The sequence below is a fragment of the Drosophila serrata genome, unplaced genomic scaffold, assembly GCF_035046125.1.
Source record: "Drosophila serrata isolate PLE 108 unplaced genomic scaffold, ASM3504612v1 contig_241, whole genome shotgun sequence".
In the NCBI taxonomy this organism is placed as follows: Eukaryota; Metazoa; Arthropoda; class Insecta; order Diptera; family Drosophilidae; genus Drosophila; species Drosophila serrata.
Genome location: NW_028257139.1, coordinates 2342794 through 2370494, shown reverse-complemented (window position 1 = coordinate 2370494; position 27701 = coordinate 2342794). Strand labels below are relative to the sequence as shown.

General features: G+C 38.0%; 2 protein-coding genes and 2 long non-coding RNA genes across 4 annotated transcripts; 2 read left to right on the top strand and 2 right to left on the bottom strand.

Annotated features, from left to right (window-relative positions):
- The first annotated feature begins 3358 nt into the window (after positions 1-3358).
- pyd3 (beta-ureidopropionase pyd3) lies at positions 3359-5883 on the top strand. The gene is made up of 4 exons (XM_020958139.2): positions 3359-3665; positions 4350-4612; positions 4676-5295; positions 5608-5883. The coding sequence occupies exons 1-4, from the start codon at positions 3562-3564 to the stop codon at positions 5779-5781; spliced, it is 1161 nt and encodes a 386-aa protein (XP_020813798.2). The 5' UTR covers positions 3359-3561; the 3' UTR covers positions 5782-5883.
- Positions 5607-8541, bottom strand: LOC147643889 (uncharacterized). The gene is made up of 2 exons (XR_015271415.1): positions 6379-8541; positions 5607-6318 (listed from the first exon to the last, which is right to left on the bottom strand). It is a non-coding gene; the product is annotated as an uncharacterized LOC147643889 (long non-coding RNA).
- Positions 8542-14990: 6449 nt separating this feature from the next.
- Positions 14991-16140, top strand: LOC147643888 (uncharacterized). Its single transcript, XR_015271414.1, has 4 exons — positions 14991-15117; positions 15193-15237; positions 15299-15984; positions 16046-16140. It is a non-coding gene; the product is annotated as an uncharacterized LOC147643888 (long non-coding RNA).
- A 6990-nt stretch (positions 16141-23130) lies between these two features.
- Positions 23131-24783, bottom strand: LOC110188413 (solute carrier family 25 protein Shawn). The gene is made up of 2 exons (XM_020958137.2): positions 23948-24783; positions 23131-23889 (listed from the first exon to the last, which is right to left on the bottom strand). Exons 1-2 carry the CDS (start codon positions 24637-24639, stop codon positions 23229-23231), a joined length of 1353 nt encoding a protein of 450 aa, XP_020813796.2. The 5' UTR covers positions 24640-24783; the 3' UTR covers positions 23131-23228.
- Between the last annotated feature and the right edge of the window lie 2918 nt (positions 24784-27701).

Sequence of the window (27701 nt, the reverse complement as noted above, 5' to 3'; positions counted from 1 at the left end):
TTTTCAGGTGGGGGCGGAAAACAAAAAAAAAGTTGCCAACACGCAAATGCTGGCAGTCATAAATTTGCCGCTTTTCTGCTAAAAGTGGCCAACAGTTTTGTTTGCCACGTGCAGTCTCGTTTTTTTGTTTGTTGGTTCTCCGACTCGCAGGAATGCATATGGAAAAACTGAGCGATGAAGTTGGGGGAAATGGGAAATTCGTCTGATCCCCCGTCTGACAGCAGCAAGCAGCAATTGCAGCATATTTAGCCGCTTGTTTTTGAAAACTCTATTTAATTTAAGTTCCTGTTTCGCCTGCCTCACGTCTCGGTGCACTTTTGCCTCTCATTTTTCAACTCGACTGCGTGCGGCGCTTTTTTTATTCGCTCCTTCGCATTTTCCTTCTGGCTTTCCTTTGTGGCTCTCAGGGCTCCACACGAGTTGGCCATTGCCCAGCCGATTTTGCAGCATTTAATTTAAGTTACAGCACAAGCTGCCGAGATTTATAGCCGACCCTTAACAAGTCTCGCTGCCCCTTTTTTGTGTCCCTTTGCTTTTCGGGGCCCTACTCTCCTCCTTTTCCTTTTTTTCTTTAGCCGGAGAAAGCCTGGCAGTGGACACAATGTAATTTTTTTTTTGTGTGTGTGTGTGAGCTTCCTGTCCTTCCGAGTGTTATATTTTTTATTGAAAATTACACAGGGAAGAACTTTGGGTGAGAGGTCAGGCTGGACAGGAGACGGGCCATGTTGTGTATTATTAATATTCATTTTGTGTGGGTTACGCATGATTTTTTAATAGCATTCTTATTTATAGATATTGATTTTCTGTTTATCATTAAAAAAGTACGCCTGGTTTCATGGCGTCGCTTCAAATATTTTATTTGAATTTTAAATTTGTTGTTTGTTATGTGTGCAGGAAAGTCTGGTTATATCATACATTTTTCATTACAAATGTTTGATTACATTTTTCAAATTTTAGTTAAAGTAATGCACGTTTAAACTTTAATAGCCAATTAGTAAGTTTGAGTGCATTTCGTTAGCTTTAATACAGATTTAGAATTTCCAAAAATCAAATGTCTAATTTAATAAAAACCCTTTTGTGAAAATTCATTAAAGTTATTTATTTTTCAGTTGATGAAATACGCTTAAATACAATTAAATTGCCATTCACTTTCACAGTCCTTGAAATTCATTTTAAATTCATGGTAAAATATCTTTTATACTAATATTTGAATATTGAATTAAACTGAATGTAATTGACAATTGAAATTTGTCACAATTTTTTGCTCGTTTCAAATGACTTTAAAAATCACAGAGATATTTTCATTTATCTTCATGCAGCTTGGTTTTATGAATAAATTGATATCATCAAACTGAAAACTGAAACTTTGTCGAACTTCGGCCTTGGACACACAGACCTCCCATCGATTCTGCGCCTCTTTTAGGGCGGTGCAGCAATCTTGTGACTGTGTGAGATTCTGACCCATAACCAATCTCAGTACAATAAATTAAACCTAAACAATTCATTCGGCCGAGCATGTTTTGGTTTCTGTTTTAGCTGCGGATTCCATCCAGAGGACATCCTGGTCGTCTGGCAGGATATAGAGGGCGGTCTCAGGGGCAATAAGGCAGAAAGCCACTTCTTAGTTTGCTTGCAGCTCAAGCGGAAACCATATAAATGCGGAAATGATAAAAATGCCTGCGAACATGTTACCAAAGCGAATGCGATAAATTGCAATGGCAAGAAGGTCCTCCATGTTAGGACCTCGTTTCTCAGTCCTCCGAGTCCTCCGAATCCAGGGGCTCCTCCTGGCAATCGCTTCTCGCTCCCACATGAACGCTGCAGCCAGACAATAAAATAATAATAAAAATAGAACAAAGCCGGCGAGCAGACGACATCGCCAATGATGAGGTTCCATTCCATTCGGATCGAATTGGGACGGGTTCAATAAATGAATGTGGCCAAATGGAGGACACTGGGTCCCCACGAAGCTGTTCCAAAACACACAGGACACAAGCACACTGTCCCATGCTACACGCAGAGAAAAGATGGTTGCGCGGAAGGGAGCGTCTCTTCGGCTGCCAATTTAATGAAATTGTTTTACACTCAATTGAGTTGCCAACTGAAAAAGAAAACAAAAAGCATTCCAGGCAGCCCGACCAGCACCAGTACCTACCAGCGCCAGTGCCATCGTCAGAACTAGACAAACAAACATCTTTTGCCCCCAAAAAAGATTTCTGGTAATTTGCATTGCCTTCCAGCACGCAACGAGACCCACATTTGGCTTCAAGTTAATCTTTTCTAATACAAAATGGCCCAAAAGCTGTCAGCTTTCAGACAAAGTAGCTGACATTAGAGATGCTCTCAGAAAAGCTATACAGATGTGCTTTAAACTGATTTAATATTTACAAAACTTTAAGATAATCGGCTTAGGGAGCTACATTTGCATATTTACGAGAAAAGTTTTCTGGCATTAAAGAGTTGCTATATAGAAATCTATATATAAAGTATTAAGTTCAACTAGAGAAAATGAAAATGATTGGGTTAAAAGATTTTAAAAGACGAAATAAAAATGTATATGGTAAAAGTAAATAATTTCTTTAAAGGAACTGAATTTTAATTTTTTGATATTTTATATATTTCAGCTACAGTAAACAAGAAATATTATGTTACAAGTCTTTTCCTCTATTTACAAATGAATTCATTGTATAAATTTAAATAAATAAATCAATAGTCATTTCCAATCATATAAATCATCATCAACAGCCGATTCGACCTGGCCATGTTTGGTCAAAATATACATTTTTGAAATTTTTTCGAAATTTGAAAATTTTATAAGGGGTTACATCATTAAAATTGTCAAAAAGTGGCAAAAATTTTAAATTCGGTGTGCGTATTTATTAGCGTAATTAAAATTAACACAGTACAGCTTTCCGATTGGAAATTAATGCAAATTTGATGGATGCATTATGGATGCATTATGATGGATTTACTCTGCAAGGGTATAGGGTATACATATTTCGTTGTCGCGAAGTTAACTTCCTTTCTTGTTTTTACTTGTACTTTTATTTTCTCTAGTTAAATCTTGCATTAAATACCTTATCTTAAGTATATTATAATAAGTACTGGCTGCTAAAAGTATAAGTAACCCAATGTATAACTTAAAATTTAGTATTAAATTTACTTAATTTTATGATCTAAGCACTAATTAGTAAGTAAATTGAATGTAAAATTGATCTACAATCTCCTCAAAATATCCCTAAATACTGTTTAAAATAAGTTCTATAAATATTTGCATTCTCTGAAACCGTCCATTCCGTGCTATTTAAATGCCACTGAGTGTACGTTATATATTGCTCACTATTTTTGTATTTACCAGAGAGGAAATCATAGAGGAAAAACCATAAAGAGAGAGGGAAAACAAATGGGAAGAGAGCTGTATATAGTCAGCTGGGGAGAAATAGAGAGATAAGAAGGTGAACGCGATCGTCGACATAGGCATTCCATATACTGCGCTGGTCGCAATAGGTTGCTCTATCAATTAGACTCGGAACAAAGCCAAATTAATGCGAATTGACAACAATGTCGGCATTTGAATTGAAAAACCTGAACGACAGCTTGGAGAAGCATCTGCCAGCTGATGAGCTGAAGGAGGTCAAGCGGATTTTGTACGGTGTTGAAGAAGAGTAAGTACCGAACCTAGTGACAATATTGATAAGAGTCTCAACATCATGTGGGGTGCTCGTAAAAAATCTCCAGATAATGCTAAAAATATTTTAATCTTAATCTCTGTCTAAATAAGTGTTTAAATATATAAAAAAAATTCAAGTTTTTAGTCTAACAACGTCTCCAAATTTTCCATACATTTATTTCAAGTTGTTTTGTATCAAAATACGTTTAAATATAGAACTAATAAAATGTGTATCTACACTTCTACACGTGTGTGGACATCTGGTGATGTGAATGGAACGATCAGTGAAGCAAAACAAAACAGAGCGAAAGATTGGCATATCAATTAATTATAGAAATGTTTGATATTAATATGTCTTCGAGGTTCTAATGGAAATTATATTAATTCTTTTAATCTCTTGAGATGTTTTTGGAATATTTAGATAGAGAAGTGTTAGGGTTATGACATTAAGAAGAGAGATAAGGAACCGATTCTATCCGGTTTGTCTACGATCAGTGGCAGATGTTGTTTAAATATAATTATATTTTTGAAACTAAGACTAATCGTTAGTATAATCCGAAATACTTTATTAGTGAAGACATGAAATGTAAATTTCATTGAGACTTTTTGGTGGTAACTTTATATTGTATTTTACTGATAGAGTTTAAGATTCTTATTAAATTCAAACTTTCCCCCTTAGCCAAACACTGGATCTGCCTGAAAGTGCAACTCAAATTGCCAGGGATAATGACTTTGAGATCAAGGGTTATCGATTCAAGGCTCGAGAGGAGCAGACCCGTAAGCCACGTATAGTCCGTGTTGGTGCCATCCAAAACTCCATTGCACTTCCCACCACGGCACCCATTGAACAGCAACGTGAAGGGATTTGGAACAAGGTTAAGAATATTATCAAGGCAGCGGCAGCTGCTGGCTGCAATATTGTTTGCACCCAAGAGGCTTGGAGTAAGTAAATCACTTGGATTTATAGTAGATTAATTAATAAGATTGTTAATTAAATTTTCACAGCCATGCCCTTTGCCTTCTGCACTCGTGAGAAATTCCCCTGGTGTGAGTTTGCCGAGGAGGCCGAGAATGGACCGACAACCAAGATGCTCTCAGGTTTGGCCAAGGCCTACAATATGGTGATCATTCACTCGATCCTGGAGCGTGATATTGAGCACGGGGAGACCATCTGGAATACAGCCGTGGTCATCTCGAATAGTGGTCGGTATATGGGCAAGCATCGCAAGAACCATATTCCCCGTGTGGGTGACTTTAACGAATCCACGTACTACTACGAGGGCAATACCGGTCATCCGGTCTTTGAAACGGAGTTTGGCAAGCTGGCCATCAATATCTGCTATGGACGCCATCATCCTCAGAATTGGATGATGTTTGGATTGAATGGAGCGGAGATTGTCTTCAATCCTTCGGCCACAATTGGTCGTCTATCGGAACCTCTTTGGAGCATTGAGGCCAGAAATGCAGCCATTGCCAATAGCTACTTCACCGTACCGATCAATCGAGTGGGAACAGAGGAGTTCCCCAATGAATACACCTCTGGCGATGGCAATAAGGCTCATAAACAGTTTGGACCCTTCTATGGTTCCTCATATGTTGCTGCTCCTGATGGTTCAAGGACTCCGGTAAGTCTAACAATGTGAAATCTTCTTTACTATATTAGGATCCATTCCATAAGTATTCCAAAAACAAAGATATAGCAAGGTCAAAGTATACTATAATGGGATAAATATAGAAAATTGTAATTAATGTATTTATATATGAATTTCCTGGACTTTGTTTATAGAACATTTTATTAGAGCATTTTATAATGGCTATAAGTATATATTTTGTAAACAAGTCATGCTTTTTGAATACATTTATGGATACAAATAGCATTTAAAGTAATTATAATGTATGGAATAATTTTTATAATACTTTTAATCTTTTATTTTCAGAGCTTATCTCGAGATAGTGATGGCCTTCTGGTGGTGGAACTCGATCTAAACCTGTGTCGCCAGGTGAAGGACTTCTGGGGCTTCCGAATGACACAGAGGATACCTCTTTATGCTGAGTCCTTCCAAAAGGCTTCTCAGCACGATTTTAAGCCGCAGATCATCAGAGAAACATAAACAATAAATGTAAAGGCAGGAAAGTGAAGTCTTATTGATATGTTAGATAGTTTCTGCAATTTGCATGTGAAAATAATAATAAAGATAAAGATTTCCTAGAAATTGATAGCCGATTTAAAATAATTGTAATCAAGAAATTAATATAAATTTATCGTAATTTAAATACTAACTTCATTGGATGGATAACGTGTGTCTTGTTTAATGTCTAATATACTCCTTGTATGCAGATTATAAAGTCCCATTGCGTTTCTTGTGAGGAGTTTCCTCGAATCTCATTATTTTCGGCTTACATTAAGAGTACCCAGTCTGACTTTTTGATTTGCTCAAACTTCCAGTCAAATCTTCTTATTAAGAGTCACATCCTTGAATTCGCAGAGCATCTCTATCGAAACCCATTTTTCCCCCCAATGAACGCTTTAAACATTCCCTCTCTCCTCATACAAAAATGCTGCAATCTAGCATTGAGCTAAGCTTTGACTTTTACGATTATGTTCCGGCTGAATGGTGAGGGGACGGAGGAGCACAGGATGTGGGTCCCTGGAGGAGTGTGGGATATAATCTGTTTCTATTACGTTTGCTTATCTGCATGCGACTCACATGTGCGTTTCTTTTCCCGACTCCTAATGCAGTAATAATCGTTTGTGCGTTGCCGGAATGACTTGGCTGACCTTGCCGGAGCGTTTGGCAGTAATTGGTTAGATTTCTCGGAATTGGTTTTCCTGCTCTCGCCCTGACCTTGTGACGCAAAAATGGAGTTATCAAGCGAAAATTGCTTGTCGGGGAAAGAGCAACACAAATGGAAATTATAAACTTTTGTGCACCAAACAGAGCAAGAGAGATGGAAATATGCAAATTGAATTTCGGGAAGCAACACAACAGTCAAAAAAGATACAAAGATACAAATGTGCGAAAGTCGTTTCCTTCAAAACAATTTTGAACAAAATGATAGCACCAAGAAAATTATATATTTTTCTGCATAATATCTATATATTTATTAGTATTTTTATCATCATAAAAAGGTAAGAAATGTTGAAACAGATTAGTTATATTTTCCTGTCAATGTTATTGCCATTTTTTAGATTTTTTCCAGCCGAATATCTATCTATTTATTAGTATTTTCATCTGCTTAAAGAAGTAAAAAATGTTGAAACGGATAATCAATATTACTAACATATTTTAGATTTACATAGGTTTTATGGTAAAATGTTTATGTAAGTAAGTTCTTTGTAAGTTCTTACTGTAACTAATATCAATAAGTTGGCAAAATCGTTATGACAAAATCAGGCACTTTACTATATGTATAATTGAACCTTGAATGTTTTTAAGTAAGTTTACTAAAATGTTTATTTATTAAGTATATTCAGTGATATGACAATGCCTAGATTAACCTCTGAAATTAATTCTCATTTAACCCCTCAGTTAAAATTCCTAAGTAATATTAAAACCAGAAACTTGTAATATATACCACACAATTCCATTTGCGGTGTAACATTTGCTACTATTATTTCAACCACAATTGTGCGATAAGAACCGGGCCTGGAATGTGGGATTTTGTGTGTGTGTCTATTTGACAAAGGTCACCCGAAAATAAATCAAATATTTACCCAGAGCTACATTCGTTTATTCAAATTGAAAAGTCACTTTGGCCCACCCACTAGGGCTGGCCGAGATTCAAGGCCTCGATTGCATTACCCATTCGACATGTTGCTAATAAATATGTTTTCCAGGGAAAAGCCAAATAAAATCCAAAGTGACAGAGACCTCTCCAAACGAGCCTTCTTGGGACATCAGGGAATTGCCAATAAAATGTGTGGGAGCTGTCTCTGTCTCTTGTTTATAGCCGAAGGATATTTTCGACCAGACGACCATCATATATATTTTATTCAGTGGCTGCGTTGATTGATTAAGCCCAAGATGAATTCCCAGCCATCGGCACGTTCAAGGTTTGCCAGGATAATCCTCTACATATCGGATAATAATTTCCCAGCCAGCCTCTGGCAATTACACTAATCATTTTCCACTCCCCCTCCTCGCTCCTTGGCGGGACAGCTGGCAATTGTGACATCTCAGATATCAGAGCGATTTCAATTAAACCTCTAAACCTTTTAATTAAGAAGCTAAAGTGGCTATAAACTGAGAGAGAGCCCAGCTGGCTGGTTGGATGGTTAGCTTGCCGGCCAGGCCAAGTGGGCGAACTCGATTATGAGCTCATATTTAATTAAACATAATATTTAGAGCTAAGCAGCTCCCGGCGAAGACGCTTAAGTGCTCGTTAAGTGTGTGCGATATATATATGTATATGTCCTGTGTGCGGTTCTTGTCAGGAAGCTGGGAGCTCAGAGAGTTCAAGTCCCAGGAATCCCAGTGTAATCAGGACGATGCCGACAGGATGCGTGTGTGTGCATTTTGCGGCAGGCGGGCTGGCTGACAAAAAAAAAATGCCAAAGACGTGCATCAATCTGAATGCATAATAATGGTGCCACTGTGGCAATCAGTTACTCCCAAGGTGGCATTAACCACCAGCCAAATGCATATTGAACAGGATGTCGACTCTACATGGTGAAAAAATACTCATCCTTTAAGGCCAGGCACTATAAGTGTGAATAGATTGCTTTAAGTCACTCTGCTTGGGTGGATTAGTGTAAGAGTTTTATATCAATAATATACAGGGATACCTATTGAAAGTTATTTAGTTATGGGTTAATGTATTGGGATAAGGGCTTAAGGATTACCTTTTTCCTAGTAGGAATTTTTCATAGTTTTCTATACTACTTTTTATATTATTTTCTTTATTATTTCCTATAAATTTAGATTGCCTCAGTTCAGAATTGTTGTCCATCCCTGTTGAAATAAGCACCAGCCGCCGCACACGATATGAATGGGAAATCTTAAGCCGCGTACGTGGGCACAACAGCGACGAGAAATGAGAAAGGAAAAAGATGCTGGAAAGGAGCAGAATCACCAGGAGCAGCACCCGCACCGGCAGTAGAAGCTGAAGCTGGAGAGGAAAATTGGAAAGGAAATGCGATGCCGGGCGGCATTGTTGTTGCCTGGATGGAAATGAAAAGGGGTTATGGATGGTGGTGCCTCCGACTGTGCCGCTCATACCCGCAGCCTTTCCATTAAACGGGATTATTTATTTTATTTCGTTATGCGCGGCAAACAGCTTGTGTAAAGGATTTAAGCGTCTGCTGAATGTGGCAAAGCGGCACACACAAGGCCGATCCTTATTCCCAATCCCCAATGCCAAGAGACCCAAAACCGAGCCCAAGGCTCTCCTCCCTGCTTACACCATAACCAATGCCAACTTCGCCTTGTAATGAAATACACGAAAACTTAAAACCAACAAACCAACGGAGAGGACAACAAAGAGCCTCCTTCATGATATTAAATTCCAGCCGCACTTGCACTTGTTAGAGCCTGTAAGATTATAATTCCGCCACAGTGGGTACAAAAAAAGCAAAAGGATGCTCACAGATAGCTGGCAATGAATGGAGGGGCGCCCAGCGAGGGCACGGAGGTGTCCTGTAGCGCCAGGACAATGCAGATAGGCGTTTGGGATAATAAAATATTATGCAACTGGGACTGTAGATGCGAGATGGAGACGGCGCATGAAGGCCAGGCCTGCTGGCAGGAAAAAGGCGCCAAAGCGGAAATGGAAAACTTGAATGCAAAGTGGGAAATGGTTATATTGGGTAGGCTCCTTTATAGTGCCACATAAAAGTCAATTCCCCGAAGCGAGGTTCAAAGTCTGACCTAATAAGTGTAACTTGATTATTGGAAAAATTCAAGCAAGAATGAATTTAGTTGAATTGGGTGATGCTTTAATATGGATTGTAAATGTTTCAGTAACTTTAAAATATTAACTACTAGTTCTGCCTTGAGTATTTCATGACCTACTTCCCAAAGTTTACGACTGATAATTCCTTAATTGCAAAAGGAAGTGCGTAAAGGAAAAGTATTAATTAAAATGCGTATTTCGGGACTCGCTGAGCTTGCACTTTTTTTCGTATCTGTGTGGCCTCATTACAAAGGCGGTTAATGGACCGCAATCCAGGCAGAAAATTAAGTGCAATACGCAAGATGTTCTGTGTTTATGACCATCTTCCCCGTTGGGGCATTATAATTAATACCTGCTCGAATTGGCAGGAAAAATCGAGAGCTGGACGGGGTGAAAATGCTCGCAATTGTAATGATAATGTTAAGCGAAGCGTTGAAGGCCATTAAACTTTTCGCACTGCCTTCGTTCAGTGCTTCCCGAATTAAAGAATAAAATATTTAAAAAATTTTGTGCCAACGCATCCATCCATCCAGCTTCTTCAGTCTGCCATTCCCTTTGGCTGATTTTCCTCTGTTTTTTTTTCCCGCAGTTTTCCCCCCCATTTTCTTCTTTTTTATTATTCTTATTACTTGCCTTTATTGTTATGAGCGGAGAGACAAAGGAACTGGAACTGAAAACCGAGACCAAAACTGTAACTGGTAATGGTAAGTGTAACTGAACTGGCCGGCAATGAGTAAGTGAGCAAGTGGGTGGACCAGGTGGCCGGGGGGCTGATAAGGCGTCTGAAAGACTGGGCGGCAATGTGGCATCGAGGCAAGGGCGTGGCTGCTGTGGTTCTGCTTGGCTGCAGATCCTGCGGCTACCTGTGAAGTGTGTGCCACGCTCGACTTCTCACCTGCTTACCACAGCAATGGCAATAACAGTACGAGCAATGAGGGAAAATCGAGGAGGATTCTGAAGCAGCTTCTGGAGGGGAATGAGCAGGAATTGCGGTCATTGGTCAGACCAGCTTGGACATCCTGGAAAGGAGCTTGATTTTTACGCGTGTGTAAACAGTTATTATTGTGTGGCAGTAAATGTTGATATGACCCTTCTAAGGGTCCTTAAATGTGGCCAAGGGAGTGCGAATTCATTGAAATCATATTTGTTTTTATGAATATCAAATGTGTTTCTTGCTTCTGGGAGCGTAAGTAAGAGTAATTTCCGGAAGAAAATATTGGAGAACGATATAAGACAAGTTATATGAAAAGATGACATATATGACAAGAGGTTTAAATGTCTATAAGCCACTAATTTTTCCTGGAATTAATCCCATTAAACCCAGAGACATTAGCATGTATATGTTTTCTGGGCTTTGTATAAAAATTCCTCCATTATAACTATTAGTTTACATATTATAAAAATAACCTTAGAATCTCTTAAACAACTCGGTGACTCTCCAAAGCACAAGAGTCGTTTTTCTGCACTCTGATCAAAGGCATTCTTCTCCTCTTGTCAAGCTTACTAAAAAACCTCATGCGAAAACAAGCAGCAAAACAATTTCAAAATGATTTTAGCTTACACCTGCAGTGGCTCGGTTTACACACTTTCGCAGAGTTTTCCCGGTGACTGCATCAGCAAAGTGCCAACCCAAAGACAAAGCCATAAAAATTAATTATTTCTTTTTGTTAGTAGAAGCCAAAGAATACTGTTTCGGAGTGCAGAGAACCAGGCAGCTATGTATGTGTGGAAAGGACGAGCTGGCGACGACTGATGCATGATGAAATTGTGTTGTGTGTTGAACTCTCAAAGCGTTTATTGTATAAATTTTCCACATTCTCTGCCCGCGCACAAAACACATACTCTAAAACACTGACAGAAACTATTTTGTATCTTTTAAAATGTATTAAAATTGTATTTAAAGTGGAAACTATGTGGGAATGTACTTGAAAGTTAGTGGAAAATGTAGAGTTCTATCAATGGTCAGTAACTGCAACTGGGAAATTCTCAAATATAACTATTGTAAGACAGATTAGATATATATTTAAAATTCCACTCAAATTTCTCTTCCTGCAGGGCCACACCCCCTCTGGGATTGTGACTCTGACCAACACTGAACACTTCTTTTGGTCTTTTAGCCGGGCTCAGACCAACGCAGCTGCTGGTGGTGGTCGCTTCCGGCCAGCTCATGCATTTTTTACCAGCAACCCACAGCGGAAAGAGCAACAGTGTTGCAACATCAAAAACGGGAGGGGAGAAAAACAAGAGCTGCAGAAACGAGGGGCTTAGGGAGCACTGTGTTGAATGCCTTGACAGGAGCTTCACTCCTAATTGCCAGCAACAGGGCATAGTGTGCTCCTCCATGAAAGCTACTAGTATCTGCTATCCGGCATATTTCTCTGTCACTATTGATCTGCTTTGAATACGCCAATCTTCTGGTCGAGAGTCCTCCAACCCGGCTGGAAGTTAATGAAGTCCGACAGCCGGGTGGAAACACTTCGCACTCCATTCAGCACTGGGTCACCACCGCCGCTTGTTGATGGTGTTGTTATTGCCAGCTGCCAATATTGTTAATTACGGACCACGGCTGTTTAATTAAGTTTTAAATGCGCTAACGACTAATTAACTCGAAGCCAAGGCCGCGGCCGTCAAGTGCAGACAAATAGAACAGACAGAAAACAATGCCAAGGTTGCGATGAGTGAGCTTTGAATTTAATATAAATAGGATATAAATATCCAAGAAGATAGATTGTACGTTTCAAATGGGGGATGTCCTGAGGAGATTTCTACCTTTAGCTGTAATGTATCAAGCTCTTCTTGAGGATGCCTTAAGTGTAATTGATATACTCTTCAACTTTACGTTAAAAAGTTTGCTATAGTTTAAGGGAACTTCAATGGTTTATAAGTTGGTTATCAGCATTATATTATGTGTACTGGTATTAAATATATTTGTATAATTTTGTTACAAAAGTCTCAGGGATACTTGATGCAAAAAATACAAAAAAAAAAGATTACCAAACTTTAGACATTTAAAATAATTGCGTCAAATGCCTAGAGACATCCTTCCAGGACATCCTTGTTTATGCTCAGAAATGAAAAGTAATTTTCAGAGTCCGTTGTGGTTTTGCCTTTCGACCAAACATAAAAATGGGTTAGTCCCTGGATGATGATTACCTTATGTGTTTGTGGTTACGTAGGAAAAAAAAGAGGAAGTCACGCCAACAGCTGCAGACACGAACTAAACAATAAGGGATGTGCCTTGGCTCTAAAGTGGAATACCAAACATTTTTTCTTTGTATGCCATTATTGAAAAATTGCTTCGCCCAAATCGATGGCCGCAGTGGTAGGTGGATGTGGATGCAAATGACTGGGGAATACTTCAAAAAAAAAGGAAAAAAGATAAAATTAAATGAAATCTGAGAGCGGAGAACAGAGAGAATCTAGCCTAGTGTGCGGCGTGGAAAATCCATTAGCTGGAATTGATTTTTCGGTTTGCTTTTCAATCAAATTAAATCCTGCCGTGGCCGCTGTTGCTCCAGAAATGTTGTCGACCCGTTTGACCATCAATCATGATCTGCAAAGTCTTTTGTGTGGCTGAGAACAATAACAACAATAAGAAAATAAAACAAAATAAATCATTTAAATTAATGCCAATTTGGACAATGCATAATGGCAAGCGATCAAAAAAATATAAGGACTCGCTAAATTATATACAGTATGCATATTTGACAACCTTTCAATGTCGCACAAAAAAGGAGACAGAGGAATGGCACCACTTTAAGCCTTGGAAAAAAGCTTTTAAAATGAAATTTACATTGCATCATTTCGCTTGAAAATTCGCCACGAGGCTTCAGAGTAGAGAGGGAGAGAGAGAGGCGGTCCCAACTAAATAAAAGGCTGTGAAAAGGAAATCTGCACATATTGGTCATTAATAAAAGTTTTTTGCATATTGATACAAAAAGCAAATATTGATAAACAAAAAATGAAGGCGGCTTACTGGGGAGCGAGGGAGCGACAGAGCCAAGCGGAACAGAGCATATAAATAAATAAATAAAGCGTGTGTGAAAAGGCAACAATAAAACACGTCCGACAGGACCAGGACGAGGACGAGGACCACGACCAGGACTCACACACACAGAGCCAGAGATGGTCGCGTGATGTGAATAAATCGCTAAAGGATGTCACGGGTATGAGATTTATTTATATCATCCTGTTGAGCTTCAGGTGGACAAAGAACAGAGCCACAAAACTCACCCACATCGATCAGTTTGTGGCAGTCTCATTTGAAGCCATATGTCAACTGTTCCCATCTCTGGCACAAACATGCAACAAAACCGAATATAATGTATTGCTGGTATATATAGTCCTTGTTGCCTTACATCGCAGCATCCCTTTCGCAGTGAGTGCGGTAAAAGCGGTCGCGATTTCAAGTCAATTGCGTCGTTATTTATCAGCCACCATAAATGTATGCTCCTATATATATGTATATTCTACATATATGAACATACATATATTGCACTGCGGATGGCGGAGAAAATATTGCCAACAATGTCAGGGAACTGTGATGTTTTAAGCATTGCACAATTGCTGGGTTCAGCGAACTGATGGATGGTCTTGAATTGAAATTGAAATATGACTCAGTAGGCAATCGAAAGGGTTTAAAATACAAGAGTGGTTTTTTAAATATAAATTAAATTAATCTGTAATTGAAAATTGAGCGATTAATTTTATTCTATATAATTTAACAGAGTTGTTGTACATCAAAGAAAATATTACAAGACTTAAAGCTGCGTTAAAAATGTACAAGGCCTTGATTTAAGCCTTGAGCTTAAATTTTGTAAATGGTATTATTTTAAGGGATTTTTCAACGTAATGGAACTTATTGTGATGTTCTTAATTCCCCTTAAAATATTCATATTTTAATGGACACTCTGTACGTACATATTCCTTTTCTAGCAAAAAAAAAAGCAACATTATTCTAACCATAAATAGTTGGCCTGTCCTAGAGCCGTAGCTAAAATCCATTAAATTGAAGTTCTGAGAGCTTCTGCATATTAAAATACCTATAGATATATTTTTTTCGCATTGTCCACTTGATTTATTTTTATTGGAAATGCTCTTTAATGGCCGCCAATTTCCGTTGTTCATTAAGAGCATTGTGCATAAACAAACGAGATATTGGCCTCAACGGGCTTTGTGGTCAAGCTTTTATGACCGTGATTATGTCTTTTGTGTTCAACGTGTAAACTGCCGATGGCTGTGGTAATTAATTGTTTAAATATTTTAGCCTGCTTATTTATAAGGGGAAGGAGTATGAATGTCTGAGAATGTTTTTGTAATGTATAAAAACTAAAGGCAATGTTGGAAATCAAATGTTTTTCTGTTAAATAAATGCATTGAAAATTGTTTTGCAATGGCTATTAATGATTTAATTTGAAATTTTTTGAAATATTTGCATTTTGATTTTATAGTTTCTCTAGAAAAGATGAAGCGACTATTGTTAACAGTTTTTATAATTTTGAATATAATATTTATACAAGGGCAGCTAATAAAAGATCCGGCTAAAACCGAAAAAAGTAAGCAAAAAGACAATTTTTAATAAAAATAACTCCATATTTGAAATGAAACTAAATCCCATTATCAATATTTAGATGCCACCCTTAAAAGAACATCGAATTCCTTATGCACAACGCAAGGTAATTAAAAGGAAGATATCTATAAGAAAAATGAATTTATGTTTAACTTTTCATATTACAGAATGCCAATTGAATGAATTAAAATATAAGTTAAGAGATCAACTTAATCAGGAATTAACTCTATCAACAGTGCCACCTGTCCCTTCGGTTTTTAATGGAATACTTACATGGCTTTTGGATCAGAACAATACATTAACTAGCACATAATTACAAAATGCGGGAAATTAAAAAAATATAAGCAATACAACCTAATTGAAATATTTTTGGTTTCACTAAATAATAATTTAATAATTTAATAAAAACAAATCTTAAAGATATAGTGGAGCGACTTGTATATTATTTGCAACTAAACTTGGTTTTCTTTCCGAATGGAATGTCATGGCTGGATCAACATTTAATCGACATTAAGTGAAACAAATTAGTTTACAATATTTCACACTTGAAACACACAACTTATAGTTTGATACCTTGATTCACTCTCTTAGTTCTTAGCCAGGGCAGGACCGGAAATGAAGCTATATTTGTTGTGCATTTTTACATACTTTATGGTGTCACCTACGATTGGTGATGATACTACGTGGCAACCAATATTTGATATAACTACTGCAAATTCAAGCACCTCGACTACAAACACCTGGACTACACAGAACTGGATTACAAAGACCGCGACCACAACCTTCATTCCAGCCATAGCACCTATTCCGGTTCAGAGTACACTTCCGCCATGCACGATCTTACGTCCAGTTTGTAAATACGTATTAAAAACTTATAATTGTCTATTTAGCTTCTCACCTATTACTATTTTCAGCGTGTATACTGAAGAATTTAGAGTATATTTCTGGGGCGGCGAAACTATCAGAAGGAAAGAAAACAAGCGGTTAAAAATGTAATTCATATTATTGTCTTGTTCTTATATATAAAAGTGTGTATCTTTCCTATATTTATTTTTGGTAATGTAATCTACAAGAGACCAACTTGCCTTAAAAAACCTTATTACCAAAATTGTATAAATATTTCTTCATTAAATTCCGCTGCTGCGTTTGGTGTAATTAAATTTTACGGGTCGTATGAGTGATATGGCGTGAAATTTATCTGCATAACTCATACGTCATGTGGGACGGGGATACATTTCCTACTTTTTGTCTGTGCCTCTGCCAGTTAGTTTTTCTCTCCGGGAATCTCTCAGAGTGTGTCGGCATGTGTGTATGTGGAGGGAAAAGCTGCAGCTTAATGATTTTCACGCTTCTGCTGCACTTAAGTTGCAGTTTCTCTAGACTTTTTCTTACACAGATATATTTTTTTTTGCCCTGAAACAGGCGTTAATGGCAAACAGAAGCGACAAAAGCCGGCTTAGAGAGAGGGAGAGTTTTCGAGGACGACAGGAAGAGGAGCGACACACATGCTCATTTGGCTGGCGGGCAAACAAATTCCAAGTCATTAGTCGTTGTCCCCAGTCGCCTTTAACTAGTAAAAAAAACCCTAACACACACACACTGCAAACTAAATTACAAGGGCTACAAAAAGCATTATACAAGATTAGAAGGACGTGGACGCAAAACTGTTGACAACTTTAGCCCCAGGATACAATTTCTACTGCACTTCATAAAACAAGTGTTTACACTCAGACGGAAGCAGCTACAATCTCTTAAACTCTCAATTTAAAGTGGAATTGGTGAAAGTAAGGAAAGAACATAACACATTTACGAAACATTGGTGACATTTTTTCAAAGTGCACATTACTTTCCCCCTGCACTGCAAAAAATATATGGACGAAAGGAAGCAACAAGGACCCACCTCCTTCTACTGACAGCCGCACGCTCCACACTGCTCAGTAGTATATTTCATAAGTCAAAAATGTTTCCGGACAAGGCTTCTCCCGTTAGTGGATCGGGTCCGTGCCCGGCAAAAGCTGCCTGTCAGCGGACGTCTGACATCTGCAGGATGTGTCCATGGTGTTGGCATCGCTGTCATTGCCCATCAGGCTCATATTGTCGCTGTTACGTTACGGTCCCTGTTCCTAGCACCTTCGGAGGATCCTGCTGACATGGGGTATATTCATGTATATATGTATGACTTGGCCTGTTGTCAAGGTAAGCGATGGGAATTTAAGCCACATAATAATAAAAAAAAAGACAACACGCACGTGTGTGTGTGCCGGGGAGCAATTAAAATGCGAAAGCAAAATTAATATCCGCTTACTGAGGTATCTTCCTTACGACAATGACATTTTTCAAAGCTGCTTACATAATTATGCAGTGACTTTGAGAAATGCTAATGGTTATTATCGTGAATTATAATCAGCTTACCACATATTTATCAGATTATTCACTTTTTGTTCAGTTCCCTTTCCCCTCGTATAATTATGTGAATTCCTTTTTTGGGCAAATCACAATGGGAGGGAATAAGTCATTACGCCATAGATGAGTTACAATTTATAGATTTAATATTCAATTACCGCAATTAAATTCAGCAAACTTTGTGCATTATTCTAATGGCATCTTAAATATTCATCAACACTCTATTGCTAATATAATTAATTTCCTCTTTCGCTGTTTATCTAACAAATATAAAGTCCCGCTCGGCTGACATAATGAAGCAACTTGTCCAAAGAGGAAGTGCCTACGTTCCGGGTCAACAGGATCCGCCCCGTCACTTCCTGCTGAACTCATTTGCATACGAGGTGCCATCGAAATAAAAATTTAGCAATTCCAAATGAGGCAGAACAGTGGGGTGGGGTAGGGATTGAGGTGGCATACCACGGTAACTTGGTATGCAAATTGAACACACACAAACCGCAGCAAAGTTTGCGATGAGGCAAAAAACAAAAGGTGAAGTTCAAAGTTTTTTATCCAGTTCTCCAAGGCTGATATGATATGTTGGGGCCTCTCGTTTGCTTGTGGTTTTTTTCGTACTTTGTTTAAAAAATCTGTTGAATATGCAAATTGCACTTAAACGATTGCTGCGACCATTTTGGTAAATTGCCACAGAAAACTTTTTGCGCTTCTAAATAAATTTAATAATTTATTGCATTATTTAAAGCTTTAAGCTGCTTTTCAGCTTGTATCCCCTCTCTCTCTTCATCATAAACGATATTTTGTTCTTACACACACAGTCAGACACACACAAGCATCTAAAAAATAAGAATTTTTTAAATTTTTAGCATCGTGAGTGAGCTTAGTGAGGTAAGGTAAGGGCTAGGCAGAACTTTTTCTTTGGCACTTTCCTAGACGCACTTTTAGTATTTGTAGAGGAAAATAGGAGAATATTAACTATACTTAAAAGGTGGTCGAATTATTTTAAATATTTACTATGAGAACATTCTTCTTTAAGACAAGATTTCAAAATCAATTAACTGTAATTATGCATCCGATTAAGTGAAGATCATTGATAAAGCTTAAAGTTTGTTTAAATGACCTTTAGTTAAAAAGAAGAAAAATGGTACAACCAATTAAATTAAATTAAATACTAAATATTATTTGAATTACTATTAGCGGCTTAAAGTATTTAAAAATTCACACGTATTCCCATGGAAATGACTCGCAATCACAATTCAATTCCGTTTGTGTCACTTTCAGGGCATTTACAATTCTGCTCAAAGGTTGGCCTTTCCACTTGCCTTGTTTTAGTGCCATTTGTGCGTTATTTTTATAAAGTTACCTCATGAATTATTCATAAACGAAGCAGACGTACCGTGACGTAAGAAGAGCAGCAAAGGAAAAAAAGGGAAAATCTTTAAGTTTTCGTCCTGGAAGCCGCTCTGGCGCGATGTAAGGACAAATTTTGCAGACTGGCAGGCTGGTAAGGAGACTTGGAAAATCTGATTAAATAATGGGAAAGTTTCTAATTGGTTTGTTATTAAGACAGCGATTACCATAAATTACAGTTGGAATAAGCTGGCCATTTTAGCTATTATACAACAATTGATAAACCGATTCCTGGCAAAAGCTTAGTCAATTATCTCACTTGGGTAAACTCTGAGGCCCGCAAAACAAAAACAAAACACGGAAAGCTGGCGCGAACCCTTGCCTCATGTTTAATGCACTTGACAGGACCAGACCCGAAACCCCAGAAGCGGAACCTTCAAGAAAGCCCCCAATTTACAGCCCCCAAAGTTATGACTTTTACGCCCCATTATCGCTTAAATAATTTAGCCGGCCATGGGGAAGGAAACCCGAAAGCCAAAATTGCTAGAAAAACAAGAGAACCTTGCATAACTTGTGGCCGGCGTTAAGTAAGTGGAAGGTTTGGGCTGTGGCCTGCATTTATAAAGAGCCAAATTAACCGCAATTAGATTTTTACCAACGCGAACAAATCATTTCATAAAATATGCGAAAAATGACCATGCTGATTACAGGCAGGCCCGAGTGTGTGGAATCTGAATAATCAAGTGGCTACTGGAATTGAGTAAGAAATCCTGAAAGGACTACCGAAAGCCTCGTCAAACAATCCACCAACGCAACGGCGACGGCGACGGCGACGGCAAAAAGGTAAACATTATTTTTTCATCCTGTCAATTTTGTGCTTTTTAATTAAAAATCCTGCGTGCTCAGGTACAGTGCAAACAGGCGGCCTGCCAAAAAGAAAGAAAATAAGGATAACCAAAGCAAAGGGTTCGCTAATTAAAAAAATAGAATCCTGTGCCCTTTAAAGACGCCCTGGGAGCGATCCTTCGTCTCTCACTTGATGATGCATGGCCATGAAGTGTGAAAAATTCGGCTTCATTTTTAAATAGACTCAAGTCCGTCCGCTGCCCATTTTCATTTGAACTCGCGCCACCAATGGCACCGCCTGCCATTTATTTGCCTCTGTTCTGGAAAATTAATTAAACACATTGCCGGGACAAGGTCAAGAAATAAAGAAAGAAAAGAGCGCTCTTTCCCCAAACTTCCATTTATGCACTGCTAGGACCAACAATTAGCCTTCGCGAAGGACCAAACCGAAACGGATGTTTGACCAGGATAAAGAGTAACCGAAGCTGAAATAGAAATTTTGTTGGTTCCCAGAAAAAGAAAGTTTGAACTAACTAAAGGCTGGAAGGCCTTCCGCTTCCCGCCTTGGCATTTTACCCTACACAATTACGCGTTTTAATAAAGTTTCAGCAAACTCTGTGCATAAAATTAAACAATTAAGCAAATAGTTGTTGAAATTGAGCTGCAATAGGAACCAAACCCTTCTACTGAATTTCTTTGGGGGTAGAATTAGGTAGCAATTTAATGCAGTCAAAGGGGGTGGAAAATATTAAAGTTAATTAAAGGTTATTAATAGGAGATATAGTGCTTTAAAGAAATAGTCAAAGGAAACTAAAGTAAGTATGGGATATTGGTTTGAATGTTGCTTAAAGAAGCATAGAACAGAGCATCGATTTTTTTTACAAACGATATCTTCCATATTTTATATTGAAAAAGAAAAGAATTAACTGTATTATTCATTATGTAATTTTAAGTTAATTAGAATTAGATCTTTTAGAGTGTTTTGCAATTTCAAAAAAATTATATGATTAGCTATGATAAAGATAGCTTTCTTTAATAAACGGAAGGGATAAGTGATGAGATATACCCGATATGATTAAATATAACTATTAATTACAAGAAAATTCAGCTAAAGGTTTTAGATTTCACTGCAACAAACTGAAACTTTTTAAAGTTTATTGAACTTATGTGAAACTAATACAGATGCCTATCATGAAAAATAACCCCCTGAGTACACTTGACAACAAAGAAAGCCGAAAGCCATATTAACGCCCGCTTAAGCGTGCTTGATTTGATTAGTCAATTAACAGTTCATTAGTTGTCAATCGGTGACACTGTCGAGGCTTTAATATCTTCACACTTTGTCACCCTGTAATCCAATCTTAAATCATTTTCATGGCCCCCAGTTTGTTTGTGTTCGCTCAGGATGCGAGTGTGGGTGCAAATAAATCGAATATCCATTCACATGGCCACGCCCACACAATGTCAATGGTGAGCGGACAAAAACGGGCCAGAAATGAGATAGACTGCCGACAGAGACGGACGGACGGGCCATAAATAAAGATCCGGATCCCCGACCAGGACCAGGCCGTATTCCGACGTATTCCGGTATATTTTTAATGCCACAATTAAATGCAAATACAATACAGAGAGAGACAGAGAGAGAGAGAGAGAGAGAGAGAGAGAGAAGAGTAGAGCGAAAAAAAACGATGGAATTCGCAGGATGACAACACACAGCAGGCAAATGTTGAAGGATGGCCCAGGGACAGTTGAAGGACACAAGGACACACGGACGGATGAAGGGCTCTGTTCCCTATCAACAGCTTTTTTCCTGCCTGCCTCGCATTTTGTTTTTATGTGTTTTTTTTTTCCTGTCTTGTTTCTGCTCTTTGCGGCAGGGAAAATATTTTTTGATGCTGACAACAAAAAACACTGGCAAGCAACAGCCTGCGGGAAATATATAGACAAGCGCCACGCCCCCACAACCAGCATACCCTCCGGCAAAGTAACTGGAAAGAAAAAGGGATGAAAAGGAGTGCAGTGTTGCCAGAGGTCCTTCGGTGTGGTTAAGTAAAAAATTCGCCACACGAAAACAAATGAGATATTCACTTAAATTTAATTTCCATTATTTTTTATGAAAGCATATTTTAATTCGCTTTATTGGCAATTTTCGTTGTCCAGCAAGAATACCAATATGAGAGCAAAAAAATAAAAAGGGGTAATATAAAATGTTAAGCATTAAGTATGCTCCCTCGGGCCCTCGACTGGTTAAGTATTTTTAATAATGTGATTTCAGAGAGAAAAAGAAAAACAAAAGCAGTCTTGGTTGCTTAAATAGCTTGGCTGTGAGACTTTTAATAAAAATAAAGAATATTAAACCAATATTTCAGAGCATAAAATCATTCCCTCTGTAGACCATTTCCCCAATTATTTCATCAGCGGTTTCAGTACGAAACACTGAGCAATTAATTGAACAGCCACAAATACCGAGCTGAGTGCAGAAAAAATTGCCATAATTGCTTCGGCCACACTTTGACACTTGCTGCGGGTAAATGTATAACCCAATGCAAACAATTAAATAAGGCGAAATGAAAATAAACAATAATAATATGGCAGTTTCACTCACTGTCAAAATCACGGCCCAAGCTCATCACTACCAGGAGATCCTTCAATTTTTGTTATCCTGCCAACCAGAAGGAAGAAGCGATGGAAATAACAAAACATTGTTCACTTCCCATTCCTCTTCTCTGACATCCTGTTTCCGTAGTTGTTGTTTGGCCGGACTTTGTATACTTTTGTTGCCTCTTTAATAAAAACAAAGGACACACACACAAACAAAAGAAAACAATACAAAAAATTACAATTTTCGCTTGGACAATTTTTTGTGATAGCCGAATTATTCGAGCGAAAAAACAAAAACCCTACTGAAATGCAATTAAGTTCGGCCCAAGGCAAACAAACACTTCTTAATTACTGGGTTTAGTTTTGATATATACATATATATATATTTACCAGTTGAGATTTATAGTTTTCCTGCCGGGGACTCAATCACCGAAACTGTATATATTTTTGACCATCGGGCACGAACTGGCCTTTGTGGAAACTGTGGCGAAACGTGACCGGCCAACAAAGAAAATTCGATTAACTGCAATGGGGAAAATGCAGTTTGAAGTCGGCATGCGGAAGAAAAACGAGCTGCGTATTGGAGCTTTTAAGTCAGTTTACCTTGAGCCATTCCGTTTAATTTCCCCTTTTGCGCTCGCTCAAATTGCAGTTAATGTAAATGAATGAATATTCCATTAGCAGTCAACTCGGGCAAAAGGGAAACCCAACCCAACCCACGCTGAGCAACAGGCCGTCATTCCGTCGTAGTCCTTAAAGCTGCGAAAATGCAAATTGATTTTCCGATGTCACACGTAAAGCGTTGCGCAGCTTAATTGGTATATTGGATCGGGCTCGGAGCCCGGGGATTACATAAAATATGGGCTGTTGACTTAAAAAAGAGAAGAGGGAGATGATCCGCTAGTCCTCTTTGGTCAACTCAGGATTCGGATTGCTCATCAGCAGCGTCTCACTGTGATGCCGCACATTGTAGTTAAAGAAGAAGGACTTGCTGTACTCAAAGCTGGAGATCATGATGGCGCAGGCGGGTGCCACCTTCAGTAGCCTGGGTGCCACGCCCGTGAAAAGTCCTCGCACTCCGTGCAGCTTGTGGATCGCCTTCAGTCGGCTAAAAGTTCCTGGTCTCTTGCCCAGATCCCTTGCCGGCGAATCCGTGAATATGACCTTTTCGCCGAACTCCACCTGTTCGTGGGTTTTGACCACGTCAAAAGGTGTGGTAACTACGGCGGCCACTGAACCAGCCAGCACCCCAGCCAAGAAACTTCGACTAAACGACGGCTGATTTCCCAGATTTAGCTTAAGGTACTCATAGATGGGCCAGTATATCCCCGAAAATGGCACATCCCTGAGGATCGTGGGTCTCAGGCCCCGCCACAATCCCCAGATGCCCTGCAGGGCGATCACATTCCGCACGAATTGTATTATCTGGGTATAGGTCTGGCGCTGGGCCTGCATCTTGGTACGTACCAGTTCAATGGGACTCACCACTGACACGGCACAGATCCGAGCCGTTATCCCAGACATCATGGGAACCAGCGGCGGTAGACCATCTCTAGGTTTTCTGCAAAGAGTTTGTAGTTAAAATTTAAGTGGGAACACTGTACTGAAATTAGTCCCACTTTAAGAGTAACTGAGGCGTATGCTCCATCCTGCTATTAAAGTGTCGCTCATACAACTGCATATAATTCGCCTTGAACTGCTCGTAGGCCACAAAATAGATAATCGTTGAAGGCAGGGCAGAGACAAGAGTGGGTCCCAGGCCGGACCACAAGGCAGCGGGTCCCTCATGCCGGCTGATTTTCACCAGAGCATCCCATGTACTCCGAAACTGTGGTCGCCGCCGTCGTTTGCTGGGCTTCGCTGCCTGACCATTGGGTCCGCAGGGAAAGAGGTGATCCATCAGGCCATTGGAGTAGAAGAAACATTTGTGCGACGTCGACTGCTGCGACTGCATGCGGGTCTTAATCACATCCAAAGGGGTCATAAAGCAGGCGGTAATCATGGCCCCAGTGCAGGCCGAGATCACCTGTTGGGTGGGTCGGATCCGGAAGCGAGGATCATTAAGGACTTTCTGCTGCTGGGGTTTTGTTTGTATCGCTTGATCCACTGAGCTGTCATCCCGAGAACTGGTCGAGCTGCCTCCGCCAGAATCGCTGTTACCTGAGGCACCGTTGCTGCTATCGTTGCCACCAGAATTTTCACTTTTAGAGTTCAGCTGCTGTTGGGAAATACGCGGTCCGCGACCCACAGAAATTTCGGGCTCGTGTGAAAATGTTTCCGTCGTGGACGCACTGGGTTCTTCCTGCGACATGGCGACCTTCTCTGTTGAGCTTGAGCAGTTTAACGGGAGTCGTCGTCGTCGTTTGGTATCGAAGAGGCACTTATTAATTTACATTTCAGATTTCACATTGCTGGGGGCCTGAAACAAAATAATAAATGACGAAAATACTGACGTTTAATGGGGCAACTCTAGGGGCATAAAATATAATACACAAAATATTAAAATTAACTTTAAAATGGGAGGACTTTTAAAACCGTGCAAAGTATTATTATTTCAGACAGAAGCATAAATTGCAGTGAAGGAATCATTTTCGACCCAATAAATCATATATGTTCTTGATCAGCACCGAAAGCCGAATCGATCTAGACATGTCCGGTAAAAATTTTTTTTTTCAAAATTTTGAAAATTTTATAAGTGGTTACATTATTAAAATTGCCAAAATTTAATATAAAATTGAAATTCTTCAAACCCTAAATTTATTGTACAGATTAGTACACCGAGTAAAAACTTTTATAAAACAGCTTTCCGAATTTGTTAGCGATTTAAAAATTAGCTCAGAACAGCTTTCCGAATTGAAATTAACGCATTTTTGGCTTAATTATGATGTTTGAAAAACACTGATTGTTTAAAAAAATTGCCTTTTTATACATTTTTTAGGGTATTGGTATTAACCAGAAGCTTATAACACAATGAAGGAATCGTTTCCGACCCTATAAATCATATATATTCTTGATCAGAATGAACAGCTGAATCGATCTTGCCATTTCTTGTGGGAAAATAAATTTTTTCATTTTTTCCAAAATTTGAAAAAATGATAAGGGGTTACATCGTTAAAATTGACAAAATTTGGCAAAAAATTGAATTTCTTAAATTCACAAACTGAGTATGCAGATTTTTTAGTGCTTTAAAAATTAGCACCGAACAGCTTTCCGAATTGAAATTAACGTATTTTTGGCTTAATTATGATGTTTGAGAAACACTGATTATTTAAAAAAATTGCCTGTTTTTATACCATTTTGCAGGTTAATATAACTTTAGTCAGAATCTTTTAACAGGATCAGCAAACGCAGTACGCGGATTTGTTTTGCGATTTAAAAACTAAGCTCAGAACAGCTTTCCGAATTAAAATTTACGCATTTTTGGCTTAATTACGATGTTTGAAAACACTGATTGTTTAAAAAAATTGCCTATTTTTATACCTTTTTTAGGGTATTGGTATTAACCAAAAGCTTATAACACAATGAAGGAATCGTTACCGACCCTATAAATCATATATATTCTTGATCAGAATGAATAGCTGAATCGATCTTGCCATGTCTTGTGGGAAAATAAATGTTTTAATTTTTTCCAAAAATTTGAAAAAATGATAAGGGGTTACATCGTTAAAATTGCCAAAATTTGGCAAACAATTGAATTTTCTAAATTCACAAACTAAGTATGCAGATTTGTTAGCGCTTTAAAAATTAGCACCGAACAGCTTTCCGAATTGAAATTAACGTATTTTTGGCTTAATTATGATGTTTGAGAAACACTGATTATTTTTAAAAAAATTCCTGTTTTTATACCATTTAGCAGGTTAATATAATTTAGTCAGAATCTTTTAACAGGATCAGCAAACGCAGTTCGCGGATTTGTTTGCGATTTAAAAACTAACTCAGAACAGCTTTCCGAATTAAAATTTATGCATTTTTGGCTTAATTACGATGTTTGAAAAACACTGAATGTTTAAAAAAATTGCCTGTTTTATACCTTTTTTAGGGTATTAGTATTAACCAAAAGCTTATAGCACAATGAAGGAATCGTTTCCGACCCTATAAATCATATATATTCTTGATCAGAATGTACAGCTGAATCGATCTAGCCATATCTTGTGGGGAAGTAATTTTTTTCAATTTTTCCAAAATTTGAAAAAATGATAAGGGGTTACATCGTTAAAATTGCCAAAATTAGACAAAAAATTGAATTATTTAAATTCCCAAACTGAGTATTCAGATTTGTTAGCGCTTTAAAAATTAGCACCGAACAGCTTTCCGAATTAAAATTAACGTATTTTTGGCTTAATTATGATGTTTGAGAAACACTGATTATATAAAAAAATTGCCTGTTTTTATACTATTTTGCAGGTTAATATAATTTTAGTCAGAATCTTTTAACAGGATCAGCAAACGCACTACGCGGAGGTGTTAGCGATTGAAAAACTAGCTCAGAACAGCTTTCCGAATTGAAATTAACGCATTTTTGCTTAATTACGATGTTTGAAGAACACTGATTTTTATAAAAAAATTTCCTGTTTTTATACCATTTTACAGGTTAATATAATTTTAGTCAGAATCTTTTAACAGGATCAGCAAACGCAGTACGCGGATTTGTTTGTGATTTAAAAAATAGCACCAAACAGCTTTCCGAATTGAAATTATGCATTTTTGTTGTAATTATGATGCGATTATGATCGATTTTCCATTTGATCTTATGATCCATGATGCAAGCTGCAAGGGTAAACAAAATGCTTTTATGCTTTATCATTTGAAATGTTGTTATTATAAAATAAATGTATAATGTTATATGAATTTAAAAATATTTGACCAATATATCTTAGCGCTGCGTATAAGGTTCTCGAATGCCATTTATATTTAATAATAATTTTATCAAGTTACTTCTGTAGCTCTTTTAGATTTGAGAAAGAAATTAAAGCTCATGAAAACTTTATTTTTGAATAGTTAATAAGATAAATTAACTTTGCAATTGTATTTTAAACTTTTTTTTTTACTTAACTTACTTTAATCTCGTATCAGTTACATTTAAATTTTAAAATTCTGACAAACAAAGAACACATAAACATAATTTAAAAATTCTGACAACTAAAGAACATTCTTTAAAACATAAGCAATCCACTTGCTATTCAATTTTAAATTGCTTTGCAACAATTGTTGTATAGAATTTTTAAATTGAAGCCAAACATTGCCAATGGTAAATTTGTTAATTCAATTAATATAGAAAAAGAAAGTGAGGTGAGTCACTTCATTTCCGGTAATTATAAATTCCATTTGAGAATTTCTCTTTATTTGTGTGATTCGCCATTCTGTTGTTATTTG